The 23441-nt window shown below is 41.0% G+C and overlaps 1 protein-coding gene across 1 annotated transcript in view; it reads left to right on the top strand.

Moving 5' to 3' along the window:
• Nucleotides 1-23441, top strand: part of faf1 (Fas (TNFRSF6) associated factor 1) — a 59482-nt gene that overhangs the window by 13467 nt on the left and 22574 nt on the right. The window contains exons 7-13 of the mRNA XM_035653063.1: nucleotides 2577-2682; nucleotides 7674-7760; nucleotides 15482-15577; nucleotides 15741-15864; nucleotides 15989-16052; nucleotides 16818-16899; nucleotides 22066-22220. Coding sequence (XP_035508956.1) covers nucleotides 2577-2682; nucleotides 7674-7760; nucleotides 15482-15577; nucleotides 15741-15864; nucleotides 15989-16052; nucleotides 16818-16899; nucleotides 22066-22220 — 714 coding nt within the window. The remainder of the gene's footprint in view (nucleotides 1-2576; nucleotides 2683-7673; nucleotides 7761-15481; nucleotides 15578-15740; nucleotides 15865-15988; nucleotides 16053-16817; nucleotides 16900-22065; nucleotides 22221-23441) is intronic.

A 23441-nucleotide genomic window follows, 5' to 3' on the forward strand; every position in this document is an offset into this window, starting at 1 on the left:
GCAAAGAATATGTGTGTGTGTGTGTATGGGTATTTGTGTTTTGCAGGCACATGTCACATTGTGTGTGTGTGTGTGTGTGTGTGTGTCTTTGTCTGGCAGTGCTAGTTTAATAAGGTCTAGAGTCTGCTCTGTGCCGCAGGGACTCACAGCTTAGGCGATGGGCTTACCTCAGAATGAAACCAATCTGTTTAGCCTGCTCTTCTCCCCTGCAAAACGCTCCATTTTCTCTGTCCATAAAGTTAAATGACATTTTCCTCCCGGCACCCTTATGCCATGTCAAGTACCTCCAGAGATGTTGAAGGCCGACCTGGATGTCATGAGTGTGTGTGTGTTGAGTGAGAAAGAGACCTCTGAAGGCAGAAGCAAACACTGAGACATCCACATTTCCACCCCGTACTGCTTGAGGGGCCTGCTTCTATGAGAAGACAGCTGCTTTAAAAATGTCAGTGGTAAAAGCAGTCAAGCCAAGGGAATATTAGACTTGAAACATGGGTGTTTTGTTTATATATGAACCAGCAGGCCTTTTCAGACAGATGGGAAATTACAAAGAAATTAGTCATTGTGAATGGCAGTGTTTTTCCCCTCTGAATACGTTTTATATTTTGAGTAGCTATGTTTGTACTAAAGAGCACAATGAGTGATCCGATTTTTCAAAGTAAATCTTGAACAGAACTCCACCCACACGCACACCAAATGGTCTGCCATAAATGACTGATAAGATGTTCCTTCTTTGCTTGGAAGGACAGAGTAACACTTCCACTCAGTTTACCCTCTATCTCTGTCTATTTAGGAGTCTAGCTGCCTGCCAGCAGTAGCTCGGGACTGTGTCCAAACATAATCATGATATTAGCTAGATCCTTATTTATGTGTCCCTACCCCTTTCCATTTCTCCTCTCGCTCTTTCTCACTCTCTCACACACATGCACACACATCTCTCTCATCCTTCTGCTCAGCCCTATTACGTATGCATCCATCCTTCCCACTCCACACATTTCCAATCTTCCCCAGTTAGCTACAACAAACATTACATTTACATATTGATTTCGTAGTTTTAGTCAATGTAAATATGCTGTCATTACAGTAAATTTGAGCTTCTGTTAACATAAGCTCGTCCAGATCTGTGCAGATTAAGGGTGTGATTGCATAATTAATGTGTGTGCTACATATTAATTCCCCCATCCCTCTCTTTCTCTCAACTCTTCCTCCTCTCCTTGGGTTCTGAGCCCTGATTAAGTGCCTGCTTCGGCCCTTAAGCCTCCCATTGATATTCAGCCTCACAGACCCAGCGTTTGCTCAAAACGCTACTTAACCTCACAGCTTATTGTAAATGAAGCTTCCAAAAGTTGATTCCCCCACCTCCTCCTCTCTACGTGAAGCACACAGCGTCGTTCACAGCGTCTCTGTCACCGCTGTTAGCCACTGAGCGGTGCCAGCTAAGAAAGTCTGACCCTTCAGGTTGTGTCCTCACTGCCAGGTATCTGCTCACAGTGTAATCAGCACATGACATTAACTGTGAGAGCGTGAAGATCTCAGACCAGTCGTTACCTGTAAACAGCTATTTCAATAGATTGATTTATAGATCTGTAATTGTTTTCGTTATCTCTGTTTTGTTTAATTATGAGAATTAGTCAGAGTTCTTATCATTTTTCTGGAAATATGTTTCACCATGTTACGACTGATGCAGATAGTAGCATAGTTTAGGAGCATTACATTGTCACCAATCCTAGAATCATCGTTAGGTTTCCGTAATCTCTGTAATTAATATGAACTGATATGATTTGGAATTGATGTGACTATACAGACATGTTTCAGCATATTGACTACTTTACTGTCTCTGTCTAATACAGCAGTAATCCAACAGTATCTGCTGATGAGCTCAGACAACATGAAGGACAACAATGACGCTTTTTTGGCTTGAGAATGAACGTGGTTGCAGTGCTGGTCCCTTACATACAGCCCTGTCCGCTCTAAAACAAAAGTAAACATTTTTGAAAGCAATTGCTGTGGAGTGGAGTAGCTACTGTTGAGTTATTGGTGTCGGTCAACACCCTTACCAAACCCTGCACATTTGGTCGTGCTCCTGTATGTCACAGTAATATCTTGCTTTTAATGCATCTTTAGGGTTTGTAGATAGGAAGGTGCTGAAAGCTCTCCTGGGTTTATTTCATAATGGCTGCCAGGTTTGTTAGCAATAAGGCAGATTAATGGGCTCCATGCTGTTACCGTGCAGGTGGCCATAGCTGTGGCAGCATGCTGTGCTGAGTGCAGCTCTGGCCAGGCTTGTTAAGACACAACCAGTGAAGTGGGCGACTAGCCCCCAGAGGAGGCACCCACCTCCATGTGGGCCAGCAGGCTACCACTAGTTGACAAGTTTCAGCTTGCCCTTTACTTGACTGAGTCGCTCTTAGTGATAATGTTTGTTTTCCTGTGCCCCCTTCTTTTATTCCTCTTGAGTCATTATTCTGCCTCTTTTACATGTTCCTTGTCTGCATCAATTTCTATTTCTTTTTAATTTCCTTTACTGCGTTCATCCCAATTTCTAACTTTTTAAACTTACTTTTCCCCTCCTCTTTCAGTGCGCTCCAAGAATCGTTAAACCAGAACTTCCTGCTGGTCATCAGCCACCGCGAGGCCCAGAGGGACTACAGTCTCAACTTCCCTGGCTCCAAAACCATACAGGAGGTATGACACCAGCATGTACGCAGATGCAGACCATTCAGAACATTAGAAAGTCTCTTTATATGCCCAGGCACACATAAAAAAGCTCTCAGTAACTCTCACTCAGAGCCTCACATACATAATATTATTGTACCTGATTCTAGTTTCCCATAACACAGCTTTCATTCCATTGGCCAAACATTGCTAGTCTATCTCAGCCATCGATTCATTATTCATCACAAATGATCACATTTCCGAGCACATAATTACTCTCACAGCTGTGGTCTGGTACAACCCCCTCTTTTTCTCCCCGTTACCCCCTACGCTGCGTCTTTCTCCCTCTCTCTCAGCAGTCTAGGAGGCGGTTTAAATACTGAACATTGTTTGATCTAGGCATGCAGGAGAAATGGAAAGAGACAGAGTCTATTCATTTTCTTCGTCTGAAACTAAACAGTAGATTTGGCAGCCTATGAAATATTTATAGTAACTCATACTGGACCCAGTGTGAAGGCAGTACACCTCTCTGTCCATCGGTTATTACTATCACAGCTGCAAATGAATTAAAGCTCGAAGAGCATGGAAATATATGTGTCTGCTTGCTTGCCTATGTAGATGAGGAAGTGTGTCTGTGTCAATGTTTGATCCCATGTGGGTTCACACACACATACACATACATTTATTTCTGTCCTATACCCATGCACAGTTCAGTTGCTGTCACAGGTGAGGGGAAATTAGCTCCTCAAAGACCAATCAGATAGGATAGACAAGTCCCACTATTAATCTTACATCACGTGTTAATGAAGTAATCATAATTTGCTTTAGATATATGGGATTGAATATATCTTGTTTTCATTCCTGTGCCAGCTTTACATGATTTAGATTTCCTCTTTTTTCTTGCTTGCGTTTTCTCTTAATGGTCTCCATGTTTTACATCTAGCTAATTATTTACTCTCAAGCAGCAGTAAAAGGTGTTCTTTGCTCACTGCAGCTCGAGCCTGGCTCCTCAGTGCGGGTGAAGATTACACTAATAATAATCAGGCCACTAGCAGTGCTTGTAATGGTGCTAATTGAACAGATTAGTGCAACCAACGTCTGAACTGGAGGAGGCAGCTCTTCTCCCTGGTTTTCTCTCTCTCCTCCCTCGCTCTTTCATTTTTCTCCTCCCTCTGTCATCTCTCTCTCACCCTCTTCTCAGGCAGATGGTTTTGATGAGCACCCACTGTGAACCTTAAGTGTTTCTGCTGGGATTACAAACACTGGGGAGGGGTCCCTGCGGTGTGGGAGGGGGGAACCATGGACACAGAAAGGAGGCAAAGCACTGTTGGCTTGGTGGGGGTGCTGTAAGAGGCCATAGGGGATAGAGAAGGGACAATGTGGGCTTAAACAGGCCTCCATGTCGCGGTCTTTTCCTTACGCATGCTTGTCTTTAGGCATCTCAAGGCCCCCTGCAGTGAAAATGAGGCCTAGAACTTTAACCTGCATAGATCTGGACTCTGTTTGCCCCATGTTGACCATGCGCTTTATATATTTACTTTTTAGCCAGAGAACAGGCGTCTTTCCTTTTTTTATTACTGTAATATGTTAGGCAATAATATGTTATTAAAGCATGTGTACAACTATATAGGGATTGATTCAAAAGGTTCAGTAGCCAGTGTGGAGAGCTACAGGTGCAAGTACAGTCAGTAGAGGCAGTTAAATAGTGGTTGTGGATGACCTCACTGAAGTTGCTTTAGAGCAATTTGTGATGCTCATAGTATAGTTAAGTTGTGGATTTTTTTTTTAATAAAAACAATAATAAAAGACACAAACAAGTGTATTTCTTCATAAGAAGAATTAAGAATGCAACAAAGAGGTAACACCATATTCAGCCAGCCTGACTCCCCTTTTTGCTCATACTGTGTCCACTCAGACACATATGGACTCCACTACAGAGCACCTTTCTCTTCCCACTCTCCCTTTTGTCTTAGCTGAAGACTAGCCGATGGTCCCTGCTTGTGCATATCAATAGGGATAGAGTCCTGTCTTCTTGTTTGTCTTTGCCAAAGGCTCTGGCTTTGCCTTGTGGCTCTCAGGGAACTGCCCTTGCCCCTCCCTTTTTATTCCTTCATTCTCCATCTCTCTCTCTCTCTCTCTCTCCCAGTGTCCCTTCTCTACCTTCTTTCTTCTCCATCTCTAGAGCACAGGCCTGTGTAGACTCTGATTGGCATTACCAGACAAGAGTGTGGGGGTAAGTTGCTGGCTAGCTTCTGAGCTAAGCTGGAGAGCAAATGTTTGCCAGGGACGTAGAGGGTAGAATAGGGATGGCTGCTGGTTTCGGGGTGTCCGTGACCAGACCAGTTGTCCTGGGGATTTCCCTCCTCGACTGCCCCCCAGGGCTGGGCCTGGGCCCCATCCCTACTCCGCAGCTGGGAGACATATAGGAACCAAATGCAGACATGGCTACAGAGCTGAGAAAAGGAAGGTTGGACCGAAAAAGGAATGAAAGAAAGGCATCTGGTGCCTAGGGGAGATGAAGAAAGAGAGCGAGAGTGAGAGAGAGAGAAAGAGAGAGAGAGAGCTTGTGACTGTTTAACGGAAACCTTTCCTTCTCTTTGATTTGCTTCCAACCAGGGATTACAGGCAATTGGCATTTACAATGATTGGATCATTAATTTTGCTGTATTGCCCAGCAGCTCAGCACCACAGCCAGTCTAGCTAAAGTTGTGTATAACTGACTTGTACACCCCTGCCGCATCTCAACATGAACAGCAAACACACAAATCAGCAGCGCTCTTACTATTAACACTTTGTTTTAAAAGCCATTATGCTCTGTTAAAGACATTTCTTTTACATTTTAGCTTCTGTATGTACCATTCAGGTTGATGGATAATTTTCATGTGCAGTTGGAGTCTTTCACCGTTGGTGCCATGTTCTGCTTACAAACCTATAAAGCCTTGTGCTATATAATGACATTACAGCAATACTCCATTGTTGTAGGACAGACAAGTTTTAGCTGGTAATTGTATGTAAAATTTGCTATGTGAAATTTGTTACTCAAATTCACTGTTAAAATATAATTGTTTTAATTTGTTGCAATCTTATTTATCAGTGAGATGGCTGTTGTGGCAGAAAGGGGGCAGCATTAGACAGTATTGCTCCCTGAATGTGGGCTGCTGTGGCCAACACATGCAATGCTTTGTAACTGGGGGCTGCAGCAAAAACTTCGACTACTAGGAGAAGCTAGGGCAACCCTGTTGTTCTGTTGCTATATTCGCTAAATTACTTGGTCTGTCTTTGATATGGTTGCATCAGATTCTCACATTAGCACTATACTTTTCATATGGTCAGAGATAGGCCGTGTGAATTACTGCCCACAGATTCTGGCGGTGCGGTTTCAGGTGGGCAGGCCTGGTGTGTAGCTGTGTTTTCTTTCTGTGGTGAGATCAGGTTGTCCTTTGCCAGGTGCCTTTCACTGTCTGTCTCCACTCTCCTCCTCCTCCACCTCTCACCTTCATTCTCTCTGTGGTGGGCGTTAGTTTGTTGTTTCTCTGATGCTGCTTTAACCTCTGACTGCTGCCTCTTCATTACTAGTGTTTATGCCTCTCCTTTCCTCCCTTTTCCCCTCTATTCATCGGCTGGCCAGCCGGTCAGTCAAATCCCTGTAGTCCGGCTGGTCAAACATAGATATTACACTCTGTAATAACACTGGCCACCCGCTCTGACCCCAGCCTGCTATCCTGGCCATAGCTTTTCTTCATAAGGATAGGCACCGAGCAATGTGGTGTGGGATTTACGATAGAAAGACAAAGGATGGACTGTGCCACTCATTTATCATTGTTCTTTTATTTTTTTCTCAGCTTGTTTGTACTGCGAATTGCTTTGCTTTGCTAGGCCCAGCACAAATAAAATATAGTTCCTTTGAGGGATTGATAACTTCGATGGAATATTTACTGTTGCCTTGATAAAGGGATAAAATCAGATTTAAATATTATTATTTTGCAAACAGTCTATTGTGTGTTTGTGCTTTCAGACACCCGTACAAATACATATACAGATGCAAAGTTTAGTAATATTAAAGTATTAAGGTGGAATTACCCAGGCGAAGTATGCCTACGCAGTCTTATTAGTTCAGTGTTTTGCAGCTGCTTTCCTGCTTTGCCTGACATTGGCTTTGACTTTGTGTTTGTAGCGTTCTTTAAGTTTCCACTTGCATGACCAGCAGCCCTGCATATGCCCAAGGATCCATCTCTCTTCAGTGCTTTTTACAAAGACAGGATTTGACCCGTGTGTAGAGGGATCTTTCGTCCACAATTGACAGTTTTCTCAGCATCAGTGTCCAGCCCTGCGGGCCTGAAGGGCAGGATTCTGCTGAACAAATGCACTAGAATCCACGGCCGCCAGTGCTCAGACGCCGGCGGGGCTTTGATCACCATCGGCTGGCGCACATCAGGCTGGCGTTGGGGCTTTAAACCAACAACCCACTGGACGGTGTAACACGGCGCTCAGTTGGACAGGCGCTGCTGGCTGCTAACTGTTTAAAAGCACGGAATGTTATTAAGTGATGCAGATACAGCGTCCGCGCATGAATGGGAAAAGAGAAATACTGTTCATTTCAGAGCGTGGGGCTGTTGTTGCTGGGCATTAGCTGTGGCATCTGAAGAATGCCGATAACACTGGCTGTCTTTTTTATTTTTTCTCCTCCTCTCTCCTTTTGACTCATCTCCTCCTTCACTCACTATCCTACTTTTTCCCCATGCGGCTGAATGGAGGATACTTTGATGTAACACTTACTATAATTTATAACGTTGTATTAACTGATAAAGAGAGAAAGAGTCTTGGAGATATTTTCCACTTCCAGTGTTAACAAATCTTAATGACAAGAAGACAAATAAAGACAAATATAAACATTTTTAGTGGAGATTTATAGTTGAGCTGTCTGTAATGTTTTACCTTTTCACATCATGTAGTGTTATGCAGGTTTGATTTTTGTACTTTGAAAATACACTAATAACTTTATCTTCCCTTTATATTTGCAGGTGAAGAGGAACATTTCAGACTTGACCAACATCCCTGTCCGGCATCAACAGTGGGAGGGATGGCCCGCCTCAGCATCTGATGACTCCGTAAGAAGCACAGGCACACAAAAACATGATCAAAAATTTAATTTAACTTGTTAGCCAGACTTACTGTAACATTGCTACCGGTCAAATGGTAACATCTATCTTCACTTTACGGTGCACTGTAAATGCTGCCTTTACGTTACCCTACATAATTAATTAGAAGATAATTAAAAGTCACAAAAGCACAAATTAAAGCCCATGGTTCACAGATTAGTGATTTACATGATTTAAATACTTGCTAATTGCAGTGGAAACTGTTCTACAATCTGTAACCCATCCCAAAACCATCTGTCAGAAGCGTCAGAGTAAGATGTTGAAGCTAATTAAGATGTCAAAGACTGTTCCCATCCTGCGTCCTCTATCTGTGGACATTAAATCTCACATCATTGAGTCCCGCTGACCTCTCCCGTCCCAGGGTCGCTCTTTCCAGCCATTCACCCTGAACACAGTCAAGCTGATCAGAAGCAGCCCTCATACAGAACCTTGAGGAACCTCTGACCCCTTTTGTCTCACCCCTTCTTTGACAGCATATGTGTTCCCATGCTAATTGTATGGGATGGTTTATCATGCTACATTGAGGAGCTGTTGTGCACACATTCTTGTGTTAACCCCTAGCTAACGTTTTCCTTTTAGATCTATGTGATTGTTGTTTGATTTGGAGTATTGGTATTGACTTTGTTTCACTTCTTGTGTGTTATTATATGTGCCCTATGACAGAATTGGCTCTACTGTAGCAACTAGATTACATTCAATTTATTTTATGAGTAGTAGTGCGCATTTATGATTAATTGGGAAAACCTGTTTTCTATAAACAGTGCTTTGGTGGATACTTCTATTCGATATGTCACCCATTATTCATGTTTTTAAAAAACTCAAAGCTAATGAACAATAACTGCACCTGTTTTTAGGACTCGGAAGTAAAGCTTGTAAGATTAACAGTGAAAGCAAATACATTGCACCATTAATGTGCCTAAAAAGGAAAAGAACAAACGGTTATGCATCCTTTCACTGGAGAAGATTGTTTGCTTTATTGTGTACCATTACAGCTCAGAGCAGGCAATTGTAAAGCCGGTAACCACCAAACAAACCATACTGCTATGATGCAGATTTGTCATTGTTTGCATTATCTTTGTAGACATCCAGATATGTGATCAGTAAACGGCCTTGGATTAAAACAGAAATACAAATCTTAGTTTTAATCTGAGAGCACATTGTGGGCATGTTGCACAATGACTGACCTCATTGTTGTGCTCATGTATTATGACACCACATTACTTACTTTTCCCGTTTTAAACCACAACGTGCAGCTTGTGCTTTCTGACTTTCCTGTTAACACTAACAGAGGAAGAGAGCTAACCTCTTCTAAAACTGTTTTCCACTGATCAGTGAAAACATTATTACATCTCAAAGCATTAAAATATACAATAATTCATTTAGCTTTTAATTTATTTTCCTTTATAATCGAAAATAATAGTATTTTAAAAATGTGTGATTTAATGAAGTAACACCAGTAATTTCAATTAATTTCACAAACTGTCAGGAATCAATAATTTCAAAAATGTATTGTATATTTTGACCATAACAAAACAACTACCTTTTAAACATTTGCTAAAAAAAATTTAATGTTTAAGTGATATTAAAGCATTTAATTGGTGTATATTTGCACAAATATGTGACCTAACCACTTAAAACCAACAGTGTAAGCTATGTGAATTTTATCACCAAGCAAACACTACCAATCTGAGTGTAATGTTAAGATAAGTAAGGATAAAGTCAAATAATTCCTTTTTTACCTTTTTTATATTTTTGTGATCTGTGTTCTCCTCAACTCAGCTTCCTCGGCTCATCTACCCCCTAGGTAGCTGTGGATATGATGGCCAGGGATCATGAGTAGATTGCAGCTCATTGTGGCATCATAGGCCCGGTTGGCACCTGGCTAACACACATCTGCAGTGTCTGTGTTTCCTGGTATAGGAGATATTAAAAAGCACAGAGACAGAAGTGTAATAATGGCCTCTGCTCTAGCCGCAGCCCTCTTATTGAAACGTCTGAAGGTATTAACAGAGAAAGCCCAGGGCTTGGCTGGCCTAGCAGGCGGGTAGGGAGCCAGTGTTAGTGTCTAGCTCATTAGCCCAGTCTCATCTCCCGGGGTTTGGGCCAATAAACATGGCAGCCAGAGGCCCCAGATTACGTTTAGCTCTGCACACTAGCCCGCTTGCAGTGGAATCGATTACTACTTAACTCTGCTTTGCCTTTAAGTGTGCAATATAACTGTGTTTGCCTGCTTGTATTTATGTTTGTGTGTGTTGTGTGTTTGTGTACAATTGGAAAGGCACATTTAAAAACACACACTGTGTCTAGGGCTTGTTATCAACCCTCAATACTTTTTGAGTATCAACAGAGCTGTGTCTGTTACACCAGATTTTGAAAACATGGCATTGAAAATAGCCATTTGATGCTTGGTCAAAATTTTTGTCTTGTTTACTTATTTTTTAAGTCAAACATTTCCTAGTTTTTATCAGTTTTTCAAATTGTATTGTATTTTATCCAATTAAAGTTCATAGCATTAAACACTGATGCAGCTGACATTGATCTTAAATAGAAAAAACATTTTCTGTCGTTTTGGCATCAGTATTGTATTGGCAACAGTATGACATGTTTTTTAGCTGTCACATTACCAGTGTAGTTCAGTGTAGTTGCCTCTAGCATGGATGCTGTGGCAGTTGAGTCGGTAGTTCCCTGTTCAGTTCTCAGACTGTGTGGTTCTGCTGCAGTTACAGTCATGTGTAAAAATATATTTGTTTTGTAGGCACAAGAAGCACCACTTTTTTTTTAAACTATAGTTAATATAATTGATCAATTTGTTCAGAATATCTATTTCAAGTGTCTGTTGTTCTTGTGTTCTGAGAAAGATATTTGAGTGGTGGCATTGTTTGTTTATGTATTGTTGGAGTGTAGGAAATTAGTTTGTTTCAAAGAAATTCTCACCTTTCAGGGAAACTAGTAGTTACGTGTTACTTCACCCTCCCTGATACTGTCCACTCAACCTGTTTCATTGTTTATTGTGCTCTGAATTATTCAAGGCCTTATCGAGAGTTGAAATTGGATCAGAATGGATAGTGCTCATGTAGCACTGAACAACAGATCAGTTTATTCAGTGCACTGTGTTATTGTATGTGGTGTTAAACCAAGGTAGTTGAATGTAAAAGGAAGTGGTACAAAGTGTAGTTTAAGCAGTAGCAACGTGAGGTGATGCTCATTTTCTAGCAGGCAGATTGTGTTGACCTGGGTCAAGTACTGGTTTGAAATACAGTAGTTCTCAGTGTCTCAAAATGTTTCTGGAGTGCATTCTTTAGGTGCCATGATTCCAGTGTTCCTCATATTCAATTAGAAGACAGTTTGTAGTATTTGCCAGAGTAGTAGTAGATCATGTTGGGAAGCACACTGTCACTATTTTTTTGTGTGTGTTAGCATTTTTTTAAATTGTCAAAATAAATTACACTTGTTGTACTTTGCTATTGTTAAAACATGATGAACTCAGTCTACTCCAATTGGATTAAAACAAACACTTAATTTCCAAATACCATAATCTAGCTCTGCGTTCAAATTCCTCATGATTCTTGTAGCTTTGGCAAAGCTGCTCTGAACAGTGCTGAATATGCTGAGGTCTTGGCAGCTACTGATTTAAGAGGCCAACAGGACATTAACTTCCTCTGCTATTTAAAATATGCTGATTGAGCCACGTCCCCCACTCCCTCCATCTCCAAACAGGCCTCATCTCATTGAAGCCGTTCTGATTGACAGTCTTCCCTCCACACCTGTTGGAGTGATTGACAGCTAGTGGGACATTCTTATTACATCCCCTCATCTCTTCAACCCCCACCTACCTTTCCTTCTAGCCAGTAATTGCTGACATTTATGCAGTGTTTCATGGTGTTTGCTAATGTATTAATGCTGCGGAGCCTCAGAGGTGCCTTGCCTTGTAGGCCACCACCTCCCTCCATTTCCCAGCTGGCATTAATGGAATCCTCCTCTACCTGATAGGGGCCTATGAAACTGAGGGTTTATTTAGAGGGGTGGGGGAGGGGTGCGGGGGGGGGGCTGGTGGTTTCCGTAGCAACAGTGCTCAGCCGTAAGCTCAGGCATAGGCCCCCTCCCTTGTGAGATTGGCTGGCTTCAGGTGACATTCAGCACTAAGTTAGTCTGTCTGTCTCATTTTTTATCTCTTATAACTGTTGTTATGTGTTCTGTGAAGCTCGCATTTCACAGAAAAGGTTGTGTCTTTATTTTTGGAGGAGGATGTTCGTCCTCATTAGCTTGGTCACCCTTTAGACCCCCCACCTCCCCTCAAATTGCATATGAGCACAACACCATCCTGGATGGAAGAGACAACACCTTAACACCCACTGTTACATCCCACTGACCCAACAGTCATTTGTTTATGCCTACTATATATTTGTATGTGTGTGGATGTACATTACACACACTGCAGATATTAATCAGGAGAGGCATCTTCAGCAAGGCTCAGAGGAGCCTGAAAAAAGGAAACCAACAGGTGTTAAGGGTGGGGCACACTTGGTCTGTCTTTCTTTTTCTTTTGCCTTCCTTCTCCCTATCACGTATTAATTTTTCTCATGTTTGTACTATTTCTAACTCATACTTGTTCCTCCATCTTTTTCCCTTTACTGTCTACTCTTCCCCACTTATGTCGCTGTTCTTTCCTTGCTCCATCAAAGAGAATGTGGTGTAAGGTGGTACTGTGGTTGCTGTCAGTGCAGCTGTCAGTAGTAATTATCTCACACTCGCAGCCAGACACCTAATCCAAACACTGCCTACACTAGAAAAGAAAAAATGAAACACAGAAAGAATGAAGGGAGAGAAAGGAAAAGAAAGAAGGGTAGGGAAGGGAAGAAAGGCTTGGAAGAGAAAGGGGGGGGGGTAAGGGAGAGAGAAAATTCTTTCCCTGTATCGGCCCCTGAATGCTTAGAACCTCAATGCAAGTGTTAATTAAAAGAATCCAAAAAAAGAGGAGCCAGTTCCTTTGTGTGGAGATGTGGGAGAGGGTCATTTGGGGGGGTTAACCTCATCCCCCCACCCCCCGTGCCCTGCGGCGCTTCAGCCTTGTTTCCACGTTTTACCACTGAGCCACCAAGCTGCACTTGTGTACCTCAACATCAGGAGAAGCCATCGGGTCAAAGCGAGGAAGAGGATTGAGAGGCACTCAACTCATTTTTTTCCCTTTTCACCTCCCCTCCTTGCATCCATGTCAGCCCTAACCCTCCAGGCTGTCTTTGACAGGGGAAGTGATCAACTTTATTTATACACTTATTAGGCCCTCAGACGAAAGCCTCTCATTGTGAGAAGTGGGGGTAAAGGGTTTATGGGGATCCTTTCGGCAGCCGCTGTTAAGATTCTCACGTTTGATTGCCACTCGATTGAGGAATAGGCAGAATAGACTGGGGCCATGCCTTCACATCCTTAAGGCTCAGACCCTGTATGTCTTTGTCTGTTCAATACCTACAACTCTCTCTCTCAGTGCTAATGCAACTCTCAGGCCTGACACCATCATGTCTCAAATGGCCATAGCTTTTCTTTAAGCCACTGTTGTTTTTTTCTTTCGTTTAAAGTATCGCTAACGTATTTTACTTGTTTTTGTTCTATTACTTTGTAAAGTTCTCTGGAAAAATATGAATAACAGAATGATCTAATAAACAGGACCTGAGTTTTAAATTAGTTAGAGTAAAGTTACATGAGCAAAGACGAGGCAATTCAGTTAAGTGTTCTTCGTAGGTGTTCCAGGGATCAGCTGTCCTTGCTGTGACATTTACACACTTCATTGTCATTGTCAAGAGTACACTGGCTAAACACAATCTGTTTCTTCTGTTATCTGTGTGTACACCTCTGTTACTGTGTCGTGGGTGACTGGCTGTTTGAGGCCTCATAGGGAAGGTTTTAATTTAATGAGAAATACAAGTATTGTATTGTATTTGTCATATATTTTACTGTTTGCTTGTCCCTTTAGCAGTGATGTCATTCTTAGTTTGTGTAGTTTCAACATTGCATGGCAGTCTAGACACTGCTTTTTCTGAACATTTTTTTTGCTTAAGACAACATGGAGAAGGAATACTCATCAGGATGTTGTTCATTCTCAAACTGTCAGGGGAGATACTGTGTTTCTCATATGTTCTCCTTAGTTACTGAGCTGGTGGGAATGTAAGACACAATGGTCAATATTATAATCAATATATCCCCAGTCAACTTTATATATGTATGTGCAACCACATCTAAGCAACAAGTAACATGGTTGAATTCAGGGGTGGGCAATATGAATAAAATCCTCCATCGCGATATATGTAATTTATATTTATCACAATAATGATGATGGATATTGTGATACTGTACTTTTTCAGAAAAATTCATTAAGCTGTTCATGGACCCAAAAAACACAAGATAAATGTGTATATCAAAATATTGTAGCACTAGTTGCATCTATGCATGCATGTAGCTCAACTGTCCAAATGTTTTTTTTTTTTGTGCAAATATTTTGGTCTTTTGTTTGGCAGCTTACTCACTTTCTAACATTGAAGAAGATAAGGTGGGGTGAAAAGATGGAAAGTAGTAGACACCAAATATTATAGTTCTTATCAGTGCCAGGTACACAACAGTACTCACTAGTAAGTCCATGTTGCTGACAAGGTCGAGTGGTTACACTGTTCTCTCCTGCTATAGAAGCTGAGGCCAGCGTGAGGAACCTCTCTATTTTAAAAGAGACAGAGAGAGAGAAGCTCCCTGCGGTCTGTGTAACCCTTTTCAGACTCAATTGGCGTTGCATGTAATCGTCTCCTGATTCAACCATGTCCAGCTGCTCTTTGTGTTTCTTAGCATCTGACAATGGAGCAGATCACAGGACCTCTGCAGGGGACGAGCAGCTTCGCTGCCTCTTATCACACCCAGCCTGCCTGCCCTGCCCCAGCCCTGTTTAGAAGTTCACTCTCCCAGAAAAGTTTTTGCATCTGGATTTTCCGCTTTGCCCTTAACAATTAGTACGTCAGTGAATATATTGTTATTTTATTGTAACTAGTGTCAGTATATTCGGGCTACAAGTCATGGTTTGATTGTTTGACTGCACGCCACGTTTTAAAAGCTAGGTCTCTTTAGTTTGACACTACACCCTGCAACCACCTTGCATGTATTGTTGATGTCCCTTGGGGCCTAAGCCAGGAGACACCAGCTGTAATGAGTCCCTGCTGAACGCTGACATTTTCAGTCCTGGCTTTGGGTTTAGCAGCTCATTAGTCAGGTGTTCTCTTACTACAAACCACCATCACATTAACAGGTACTGCAGGTGTACAGAAACCTCATCAAGGTTCTTCTCTGATTAGTGGGATGAGCAGAGCTGTGTTTGAAAGTCAAGTATCTCATGATACGGGCTATACTTCTGCTTCCTGGGGGAACCCATTCCTAGATAGGTGAACAAAAGTATAGAGGTACTTTGATGTACAATTTGAGTCAGTTGTGTTGTCTTGTTCTGATTAGAACAATAGTTCAGTCTAAAGTGTAGTACTGTTTACCATCACTCACTCCCCCTGATGATAGGACTCAATATGACTGGATGGTAACTTTGAGTGGGCTAAGATTGGGCCAGTAATGACATAAGATCTCACACAACTGGTTGCTTATTAGACTAGAGTTAATCACTCTTTCATTATGTTTTTTGTTTTTAGATGACGCTAGCTGTCTCTGGAATCAGCTATCCTTGCCATCACCTCACTGTTTGTCGAAGGTCTTCACCAGCCAATTCCCAGGAGCCCACAGAAGAGGTATACACACAAACACTCTTTCTCTGAGCATCTATGCTGTGGATTAATTTCTATCAGGGCGCTGTGTATACATGCTAACTCATAAAACATGGTAACGAAATGCTTCTGTTAATTGCTTCTGTTGAAATAAGTCTGGTAATTAATGCATCATTTATATTTACAGTGTGCAGATGTCCATATGGTCAGTGACAGCGAGGGGGATGATTTTGAGGATGCATCAGAGTTTGGTGTGGACGATTCAGAGATGTTTGGAATGGGCTCTTCTACCTGTCGGAAAGCACCTATGAGTACGTACAGTGGAGCAGCTTAATATTGTTAGAGTAGAGTTCTTCATTGTAGCTACAGGTATTATATTAAATGCCAGTCACGTTTCCAAAGCTTGACCATAAACTTGCTTTTGTCCCCTTACAGTGCCAGAAAATAGTGAGAATGAAGCTGATGCCTTACTGCACTTTACTGCCGAATTTTCTTCAAGGTGAGCTAAGCGCCAGGAAACCTGACAAGTCATTTTTGGAAAGAGTTTGGAAAAAGGCAGGCACTTTCAAAAAATATTCAGCAGGTGATTGAATAATCTATCTATCACCGTCACAGGGGAAGTTTAACCAATCAGATCAACACACCATTCTTTGCTCTTCTTTCAGTGAAGAAATACTCTTCAGTTCTGGTATAACTGATGTTAGCAGCATCTTACACTAACCTGCATGGGAAAGTTCTGCTTGCGTAAGATTAAGATAAGATAAGATATTCCTTTATGTCCCAAAATGGGGAAAATTCAATGTTTACAGCAACAAAGTGGATAGGAGAAAAAAACAGTATAAAAACAGTAAGAGTAGGGAAATAATTATAATTATAATATAAACACTATGTACCAAGAGAAAAAACAAGTAAGAATCAAGAAAAAAACAGTAAGAATCCAAAACGACAGATAACATAAATAGTAGCAGCAACACAAAAGTAGCAAGCAAAAAGAAGAAGAAAGTTGCACTGGGCAACTAGATTGCCATGATGCTTCTATATGATTGCTGCGTCACTTCAAGCACTCTGTAGCTACCAATACTTTCTCTAAGGACGCTGATTGGTCCACCACCACTGTACCGCATAAACTGATTCTTGTGTGATCCTGTGAGTCCAGCTGCCTCGCAAGGTTGAAGTGTCAGGTGCTTAAGGTATTTATTCACAGGACTTTGAAATCAAAGGAGGCTGGCGGATAACAGTGTGTTTATGTTTGTGTGTTCTGTAGGTATGGAGAGACCCACCCCATGTTCTACATTGGGTCTTTGGAGGCAGCATCTCAAGAAGCCTTTTATGGCAAAGCCAGAGATGTAAGTAAGCTGATTGACTGGGGCCTTAAAGGGAGGTTTTTGGTTTATTTAGATACTGTAACAGGTAACAAAATCCTATTTTCCTTTGTCCCTTTATATTTCACACTTTTAATTTTGACTATGTGTAAGATATGAGGGACAGATGTTACCAATGTTGACTTATCCTATAACACTGATGTCATTTCTGGTTGGTGTCGTTCAGCCACTGCTTTTTTTGAGCAGTTGTTTTTGCTTAAGACAACAAAGAGGAGAAACACAGACCGAGCAGGATATGGTATTATTCATTCTCTATTTGTCAAGGGAGATACTGCGTTTCTCATATCATATCTTTAATTACTGAGCTGGTGGGAATTTAAGACACAATAGTCAGTATTATAACCAGCATGTGCCTAGTCTACTCTTTTTTTCAGTCCAGTTGTACAGTGGATCTTACTTTCCTGAGAACCATTTTCTGGTTTTCGTCAATATTGTGGTTAACTGTTTTTTCTGGAACCCTCAGTGTTGTCACCACTTCCATCCCATGAGATGCTGCCTTTTGACACAGAGCTTTTGTTGGTTGAACACAGTTGGTAAAGCCAGAGATGCATGAGGACCAATACATGTACAGGGAGTAGACAAACAATCTAAACATCAAAAGGAAACTAACTTAACTCTGACGTAACTTAATAATGATTATAAATATTTGGCTAAATGCCAGTTAGAAGTATTTATAACCACTAAAAGGATCAGTCTCAAAAATCATAACAACATATGCCAAATGCAGACAAACTGAACTGGCAAAGAGGAACGAAATAAAATTAACCAACAGACACGTTGAAGTCCTTTTTCAGACAGTATTTACTGTTATTTGTCTACTCCTTGTGTCATGCTGTGTGGAGAAGGCTTTATAGCCACATTGATATAATTTCATCAAAACCCTCATCAAATTTTCACCCTGACAGCTGAGGCTTTATTTTTAGCTGTCCACTTTCCCCCCTTGTTTTTTGGCTTTTGTCCTTTTAAGGATGCTTGTATCAACTGACAGCTTGTGTGGATTACAGCCTTATTAGACTGTGAGGACACAGCAAGATGTTAGGGGGGTTCAGATCACCAGGCACACAGAGAGGGAGGGAGGGTGAAATGGATGATGCTAAGGGCATAAAACAGAGAACATGGTCTGAAAGGAGAGAAGGGTGCAAAAAGTGAAAGTCAGAGACGGAGTGAGAAGAAAGAGAGGAATGAAAGCATGAGCTATTGCAGGATAGGGGTAAGGGATGGAGAGAGTGTGAAATAAACCAAGATGGAAAAAACCTAAAGTGAAGCTTGGCGTCTCGCCTGTTTCCCAGCTGATCTCCTCTCCTAAGCCAGCACAATATGGCCGATGTCTCCCTGGTGTTCACACACTCTGTATTGTACCACTGTGCTCTACACAGCGCAGGGGCGAAATAGTATTCATTTTCACCGTATTATGTTTTATTCTGGGTGAGCTTGATTTAGTCTGCCAACTGTGCCGTGGTTAGAATGGCTTTAGGGAAGCTGGATACGTGCAAAGAATTTAGCATGAAAACAGAAGCTATTTGATCTGTTCTGTGTTTGTCCTGTTTTGTCAGAAGCGTCCTAGACGACAGGCCAAAACATGCTGCTTTTGACGGTTTCATTACACAGTAGCATATGTGCACGATTACACCGTCCCTTCCTCCATCTTTCCAGCCATCCTAGGCTTTGCTCTTTGCTTCCATTCGGAAAGGAATCTAGTTTTTGCGTCTTCATTGTAGAAAAAGCATACTTCATTAAGGGGATATTGGAATAGGGCAGATTTGACTGAAAGGGGACTACTCGGTGGGTTTATAAACAGAGGAATCAGTCTCACTCTCAAAGCCTGGGAGAGGCTAATCACTAAGCAAAACACTACATTTGATGAAGTGTTTCTGAAGGTGTGTGTTGGGGGACTGTTGAGATAGACTCAATCCATCCTTAATGAAAATGCTTTGGGCTGCAGAGCTGAGCTGAGCTGAGCTGAACCCTCTTGGGGATCAGTGGTTAGTCAGAGCGTACAGAGAGATAGGCCACCCATCACTAACCACGATCCTCACTAAATCCCCATCAACGCAGTGGTTAATCACTCTAACCCCACTCTCCTCCGCTCTCCACTCCTCTCTCCTGTCTGCCACACACAAAGACACATCAAAATTCATAGCCTTGCTGGAAAGGGGAGTTCAGGGATTTATCACTGCCAAGTATCCGCTTTAAAACCCAGCAATAGCCTTGCAGAGTCAAGAGGAAAGAGCACTGGTGAATCAGAATGGCATATGGCATATAGATGTGCGTATATGTCAGATCTAGGGCTGTAAATCAGAACACTCAGTCACGGTTTATTGACTGCACCTGAAATGATCACTCTCATGCATAAATACATGGAATAACAGTTAAATTAATGTAGAGTGTTGCAGGCAAATACGCAGAAAACTAAGGAATGAACGCCCCTATGTGTGAATATATTAAAACCTACATTTTATCTATCAGTATATGAGGTGGAGCTTGCATAGCCTAAATATACATACTGAGCTTTAAGCATGTAATTCAAAGCTGGCAATTCATTTGATTAGTTTAATCACACTTTTGAAAAAGTTCCAACATTTGATGCAGTTTCTTTTATAAAGAGGTAATGTGCCTTCAGCCAGGTGTGAAGAGCTTCCTGTGTGGTTGGTCATCGATCTGAATGTGTTTTTCCTCTGTGTGTTTATGGTCATTAGATCGGTCATTTGAGCTCCTCATTTTGAAGTGTTTGCTTTTCCAGACTGAGCCTGACATCTGTATAGCAATCACTATCTGGACTTCATTCCCTCTGTACCTTTCTGTGCATGTGTGTATCTCATTCACTGGTCTCCTCGGCCCTGTTAAACATATCGAACCGTGCTAAACAGAAGACACACCTTTGATTAAGGAAAAAGATACAAATTGAACCCTCGAGTCCCACGTCAAGTTTGCTCAAAAAAAGCTTCAAAAAGAAATTCCAGACTGTTTGATTGTCACATATATATTGTTTGTCTCTTTGTGGCAATGCTGAGTTAGGGTGACTGGAAAGGTGAATAAGGTATGCCATATATATATATATCTATATATATATATATAATAATATATATATCTATTATAAATATATATATATAATATATATATAATAATATATATATATATATATATATATATATTTATTATTATATAAGTATAGTCATGCTCTAGGTCCAGGCACTGTAACAGAAAGGGATTTTTTGGAAACATTATAGAAGATAATATATATTTTTAACTTACAATGGCTATAAAGAAGATAGCTCATTTATGATGCCCACATGTCCCTCTAGATAAGGGAATTATTAATGGTATTAAATCCAGTAGTAGTAGTAGTAGTTGTAGTAAGTAGTAGTAGTAGTAGTAAAAAAGTAGCGAACAGGAATAAATTTGGATGAAAATGTATAATTATTTTATTAAAGGTGGTAATGACAAAAACTCTATTAATCTAACTTCAGAGTAAGAGGAACATTGATTATACAGTCAGTGCTGAGTTAATGGGAACACTGTTCTACTGCGTCTTTAGTCTCTCTCTCTTTCTCTTTCACACACACACCCGCACACAAAGCAAGCTTGGATTTGGGTGAACAGGTGTGTGGAAGGGGCTGTGGGGTCACTATCTAGCTCAGGTTGGACCTAGTAATTTAGCTGAACTGAGGGATTTGCTCCTCCCTGCTAAGACAGGCAATACAAAAGCTCTGACTTGAAAGCAGAGAGGGAACAGAGGGGTATGGACAGTTTAACTAAGATGAAGGAGTTCAGTTTGCTAAAATGCCCACTTTGATTAGTCTTTACACTTGCTCTAATTGAGCATGCATGTGTGCGAGTTAGGGTACCACACGGTTAAGTTTGTACATCTGCGCATGTGTGTGTCGGGACGTCAGTGTTTGAGCGTGTATCAGGTTGTTTTTTTTTTTTCATGTTGTAAAACTCTCCCTCCCCTCACACTCATTCCTCTCTCAAGACTGAATTTGCTTGTCTTCTCAGCATGAGTGTTTAATCTTTTCAGGCCGTTGAATCGGCCCAATGAATGAGTCCCCAGCTCCTTCTCTCTAGGAGCCCTGGAGATTATTCTAAAGCACTAATCGTTGAGCAAACACAGCAGTGCTCTCCCATTCCCATTCTACACAGGCCACAGTATAGCACAACTTCTTCTTTCACTTCCCCTCACGTTTTACGCCCTGTGTAGATTTTTTGCTTTTTGGCGTGCGTAGCCTAGATTACTGCTCCTGAGAAACAGACCTCTTGATTCCCCCTCCACAGCCATGGTTAAAAATGCACTAAGCAGAGACCGAGAGAGTTTTTCTTATTTGTTCTTTTATAGCAAGAGAAGTGACATGTAATTTAGAGAGCATTATTTCCAACATTGTCCCCTGGAACCTTTTATGTTTGTGGGTGTGTTTGTTTTTTAATTAGATTGTCAGTAGGGAGAATCTGCCAGGCTTATATGATGGTGTCAATATCCTTGGATTTGGAGCTTCGTCAATATTGTCTGGCCCTGCCGCTACTAACCTGAACAGGCTGCTGGCATTTGGTGTAAAATAAATAGAGTGATTTGTCTGTTTTGTTTTCTCCATATCTTCATCGCCTCCAAGAGAAGTTTTATTTACACCGCTTTGATTTTGCGTGGTATTTGCTTTTTTGCCAGTTGTGGCCTTGCAGTGGTCTGTGGAAGTCATGCTGGCTCTGCACCCAGTGGTCTCTCGTGTCATTTTATGGTCATGTAATGTGGAAATGTCTCTCCAGTGATGAGACACACTCTCACGTGACTGTGAGGTCTCAGCAGAGATCTAAGAGCAGTGCATTTTTTAAATAAATAAAAAAACAGAATGAACGCTTCATTATTTTAAGAGGCATTTGTGTTTATAGTTTGTCATTAAACTTGTAATTTTGAAAGTCTCTTTTCCTCAAACTTCACAAAAGCTGTGCTACCATCTACTAACAGTGAACTGTACTCTTTGTTGTTTTGTTTCCCCTGAAACTGAATCAACTCCCAATGGGAAAAAAATGAAATAAAAAATCAAGTAATGGAATGGCCTTTCCACAAATGTCCATAGGGAACCAGTGGTACATTTTGCTCACATCCTTTCTTTCTTTAACTTCTAATTCTCCTCTCCACAGAGAAAGCTGCTGGCCATCTACCTCCACAATGATGACAGTGTCCTCAGCAACGTCTTCTGCTCCCAAATGATGTGTGCTGACTCCATTGTCTCCTACCTGAGCCAAAACTTCATTACATGGGCCTGGGATGTCACTAAAGAAGCTAACAAAGCCAGGTACCAGAGTTTGATTATTTTCAGGCGACTTGCTGGTCCATAGAGTGTGGGATTTATCAGTTATGTCATGTTGTATTTTGTTCCCTTATCTCTGTGTGTCTTGCTGCCTTTACTCAATATTGCTGTTGTGATATGAATAAAGACGCAACTTAGATTCTTTTGTTTATTGTATGATATAACTTTTGAGAATTATTTAACCATGTTCGACTAATACAATAGAGACATAACACATAGAATGTCCATTTTATTCTGTATACCTACTTGTGGTGGACACAATAATAGTAACACTAAAGTAAGTATAATATTTCTTCCTTTAAATACTACTTTTGTGACAGTTCTAAGTAGTATTTTACAGTATTGCTCTAGTATTTAATTGCATTGTAGTATTGAGTTTTACTTTTACTGTGTCCGCTTCTGTTGCTACAACTGCAGTACCAGGTAGTTTTCAATTTTGCCAACAATACAAACACTGGATACAGTTTTAAGCTAGAGTCCACAAAACATTGCTTCATAAGTGATCAGGATTAGGGTTTAGTCACATCTAAGTGTAGTTTAAAGAAGTTATTAAGTCAAATATTTAAATCTAAAAACAAAGGCAAACATTTAAATTATTCCCCATATCTCAAATTGCAATAACTCATACATTCACACATAAAACTGTCCAGTAGTATTCTGTGATTTCTGAGTCTCATAATGTTGGTCAAAGTGTTTGATAATCAATTGGTTGGTATTGATGAAAACTATACGACTATAAGACCCCAAGTTGTTTTAAAAAATGAATTGCCGTTTTAACACTGAAGTAATTGTATGGACTTCTTAGAGAGCCTGGCACTTACGAGAATCGTACTGTGCTCTGACTGCATGCTTAATTCTTATGTTTTATTTACTTACTGTCTGGCAGAGTTGTATCTAATAAAGGGGATATGGAATGTATTTGATTGTGTGCAGAGGGTTGTGCAAACTCCCAAAATACTGTTAGAGGTTAATGTAGTTTTAATTATCGATCTGCCCCATCCTGTTACATACATTTATATAGTTATTACAATTAGAAGCCCTCAGTGATTGTTATTTCAGTGAGGACTGCAAGCTTTTAGAAAAGTGATCTAAAATGTTAGTGTGGATGGAACCTCATTTGACACATAAACAGCGTTTTCAAATCTATTCACGTTAGTGTGGACATGTCCTTAATTGCTGGCATTCAACTCTCACTCCATTGCTCAC

This window comes from Morone saxatilis, unplaced genomic scaffold, assembly GCF_004916995.1.
Source record: "Morone saxatilis isolate NCDOM2014 unplaced genomic scaffold, NCSU_SB_2.0 Contig12, whole genome shotgun sequence".
Taxonomy (NCBI): domain Eukaryota; kingdom Metazoa; phylum Chordata; class Actinopteri; family Moronidae; genus Morone; species Morone saxatilis.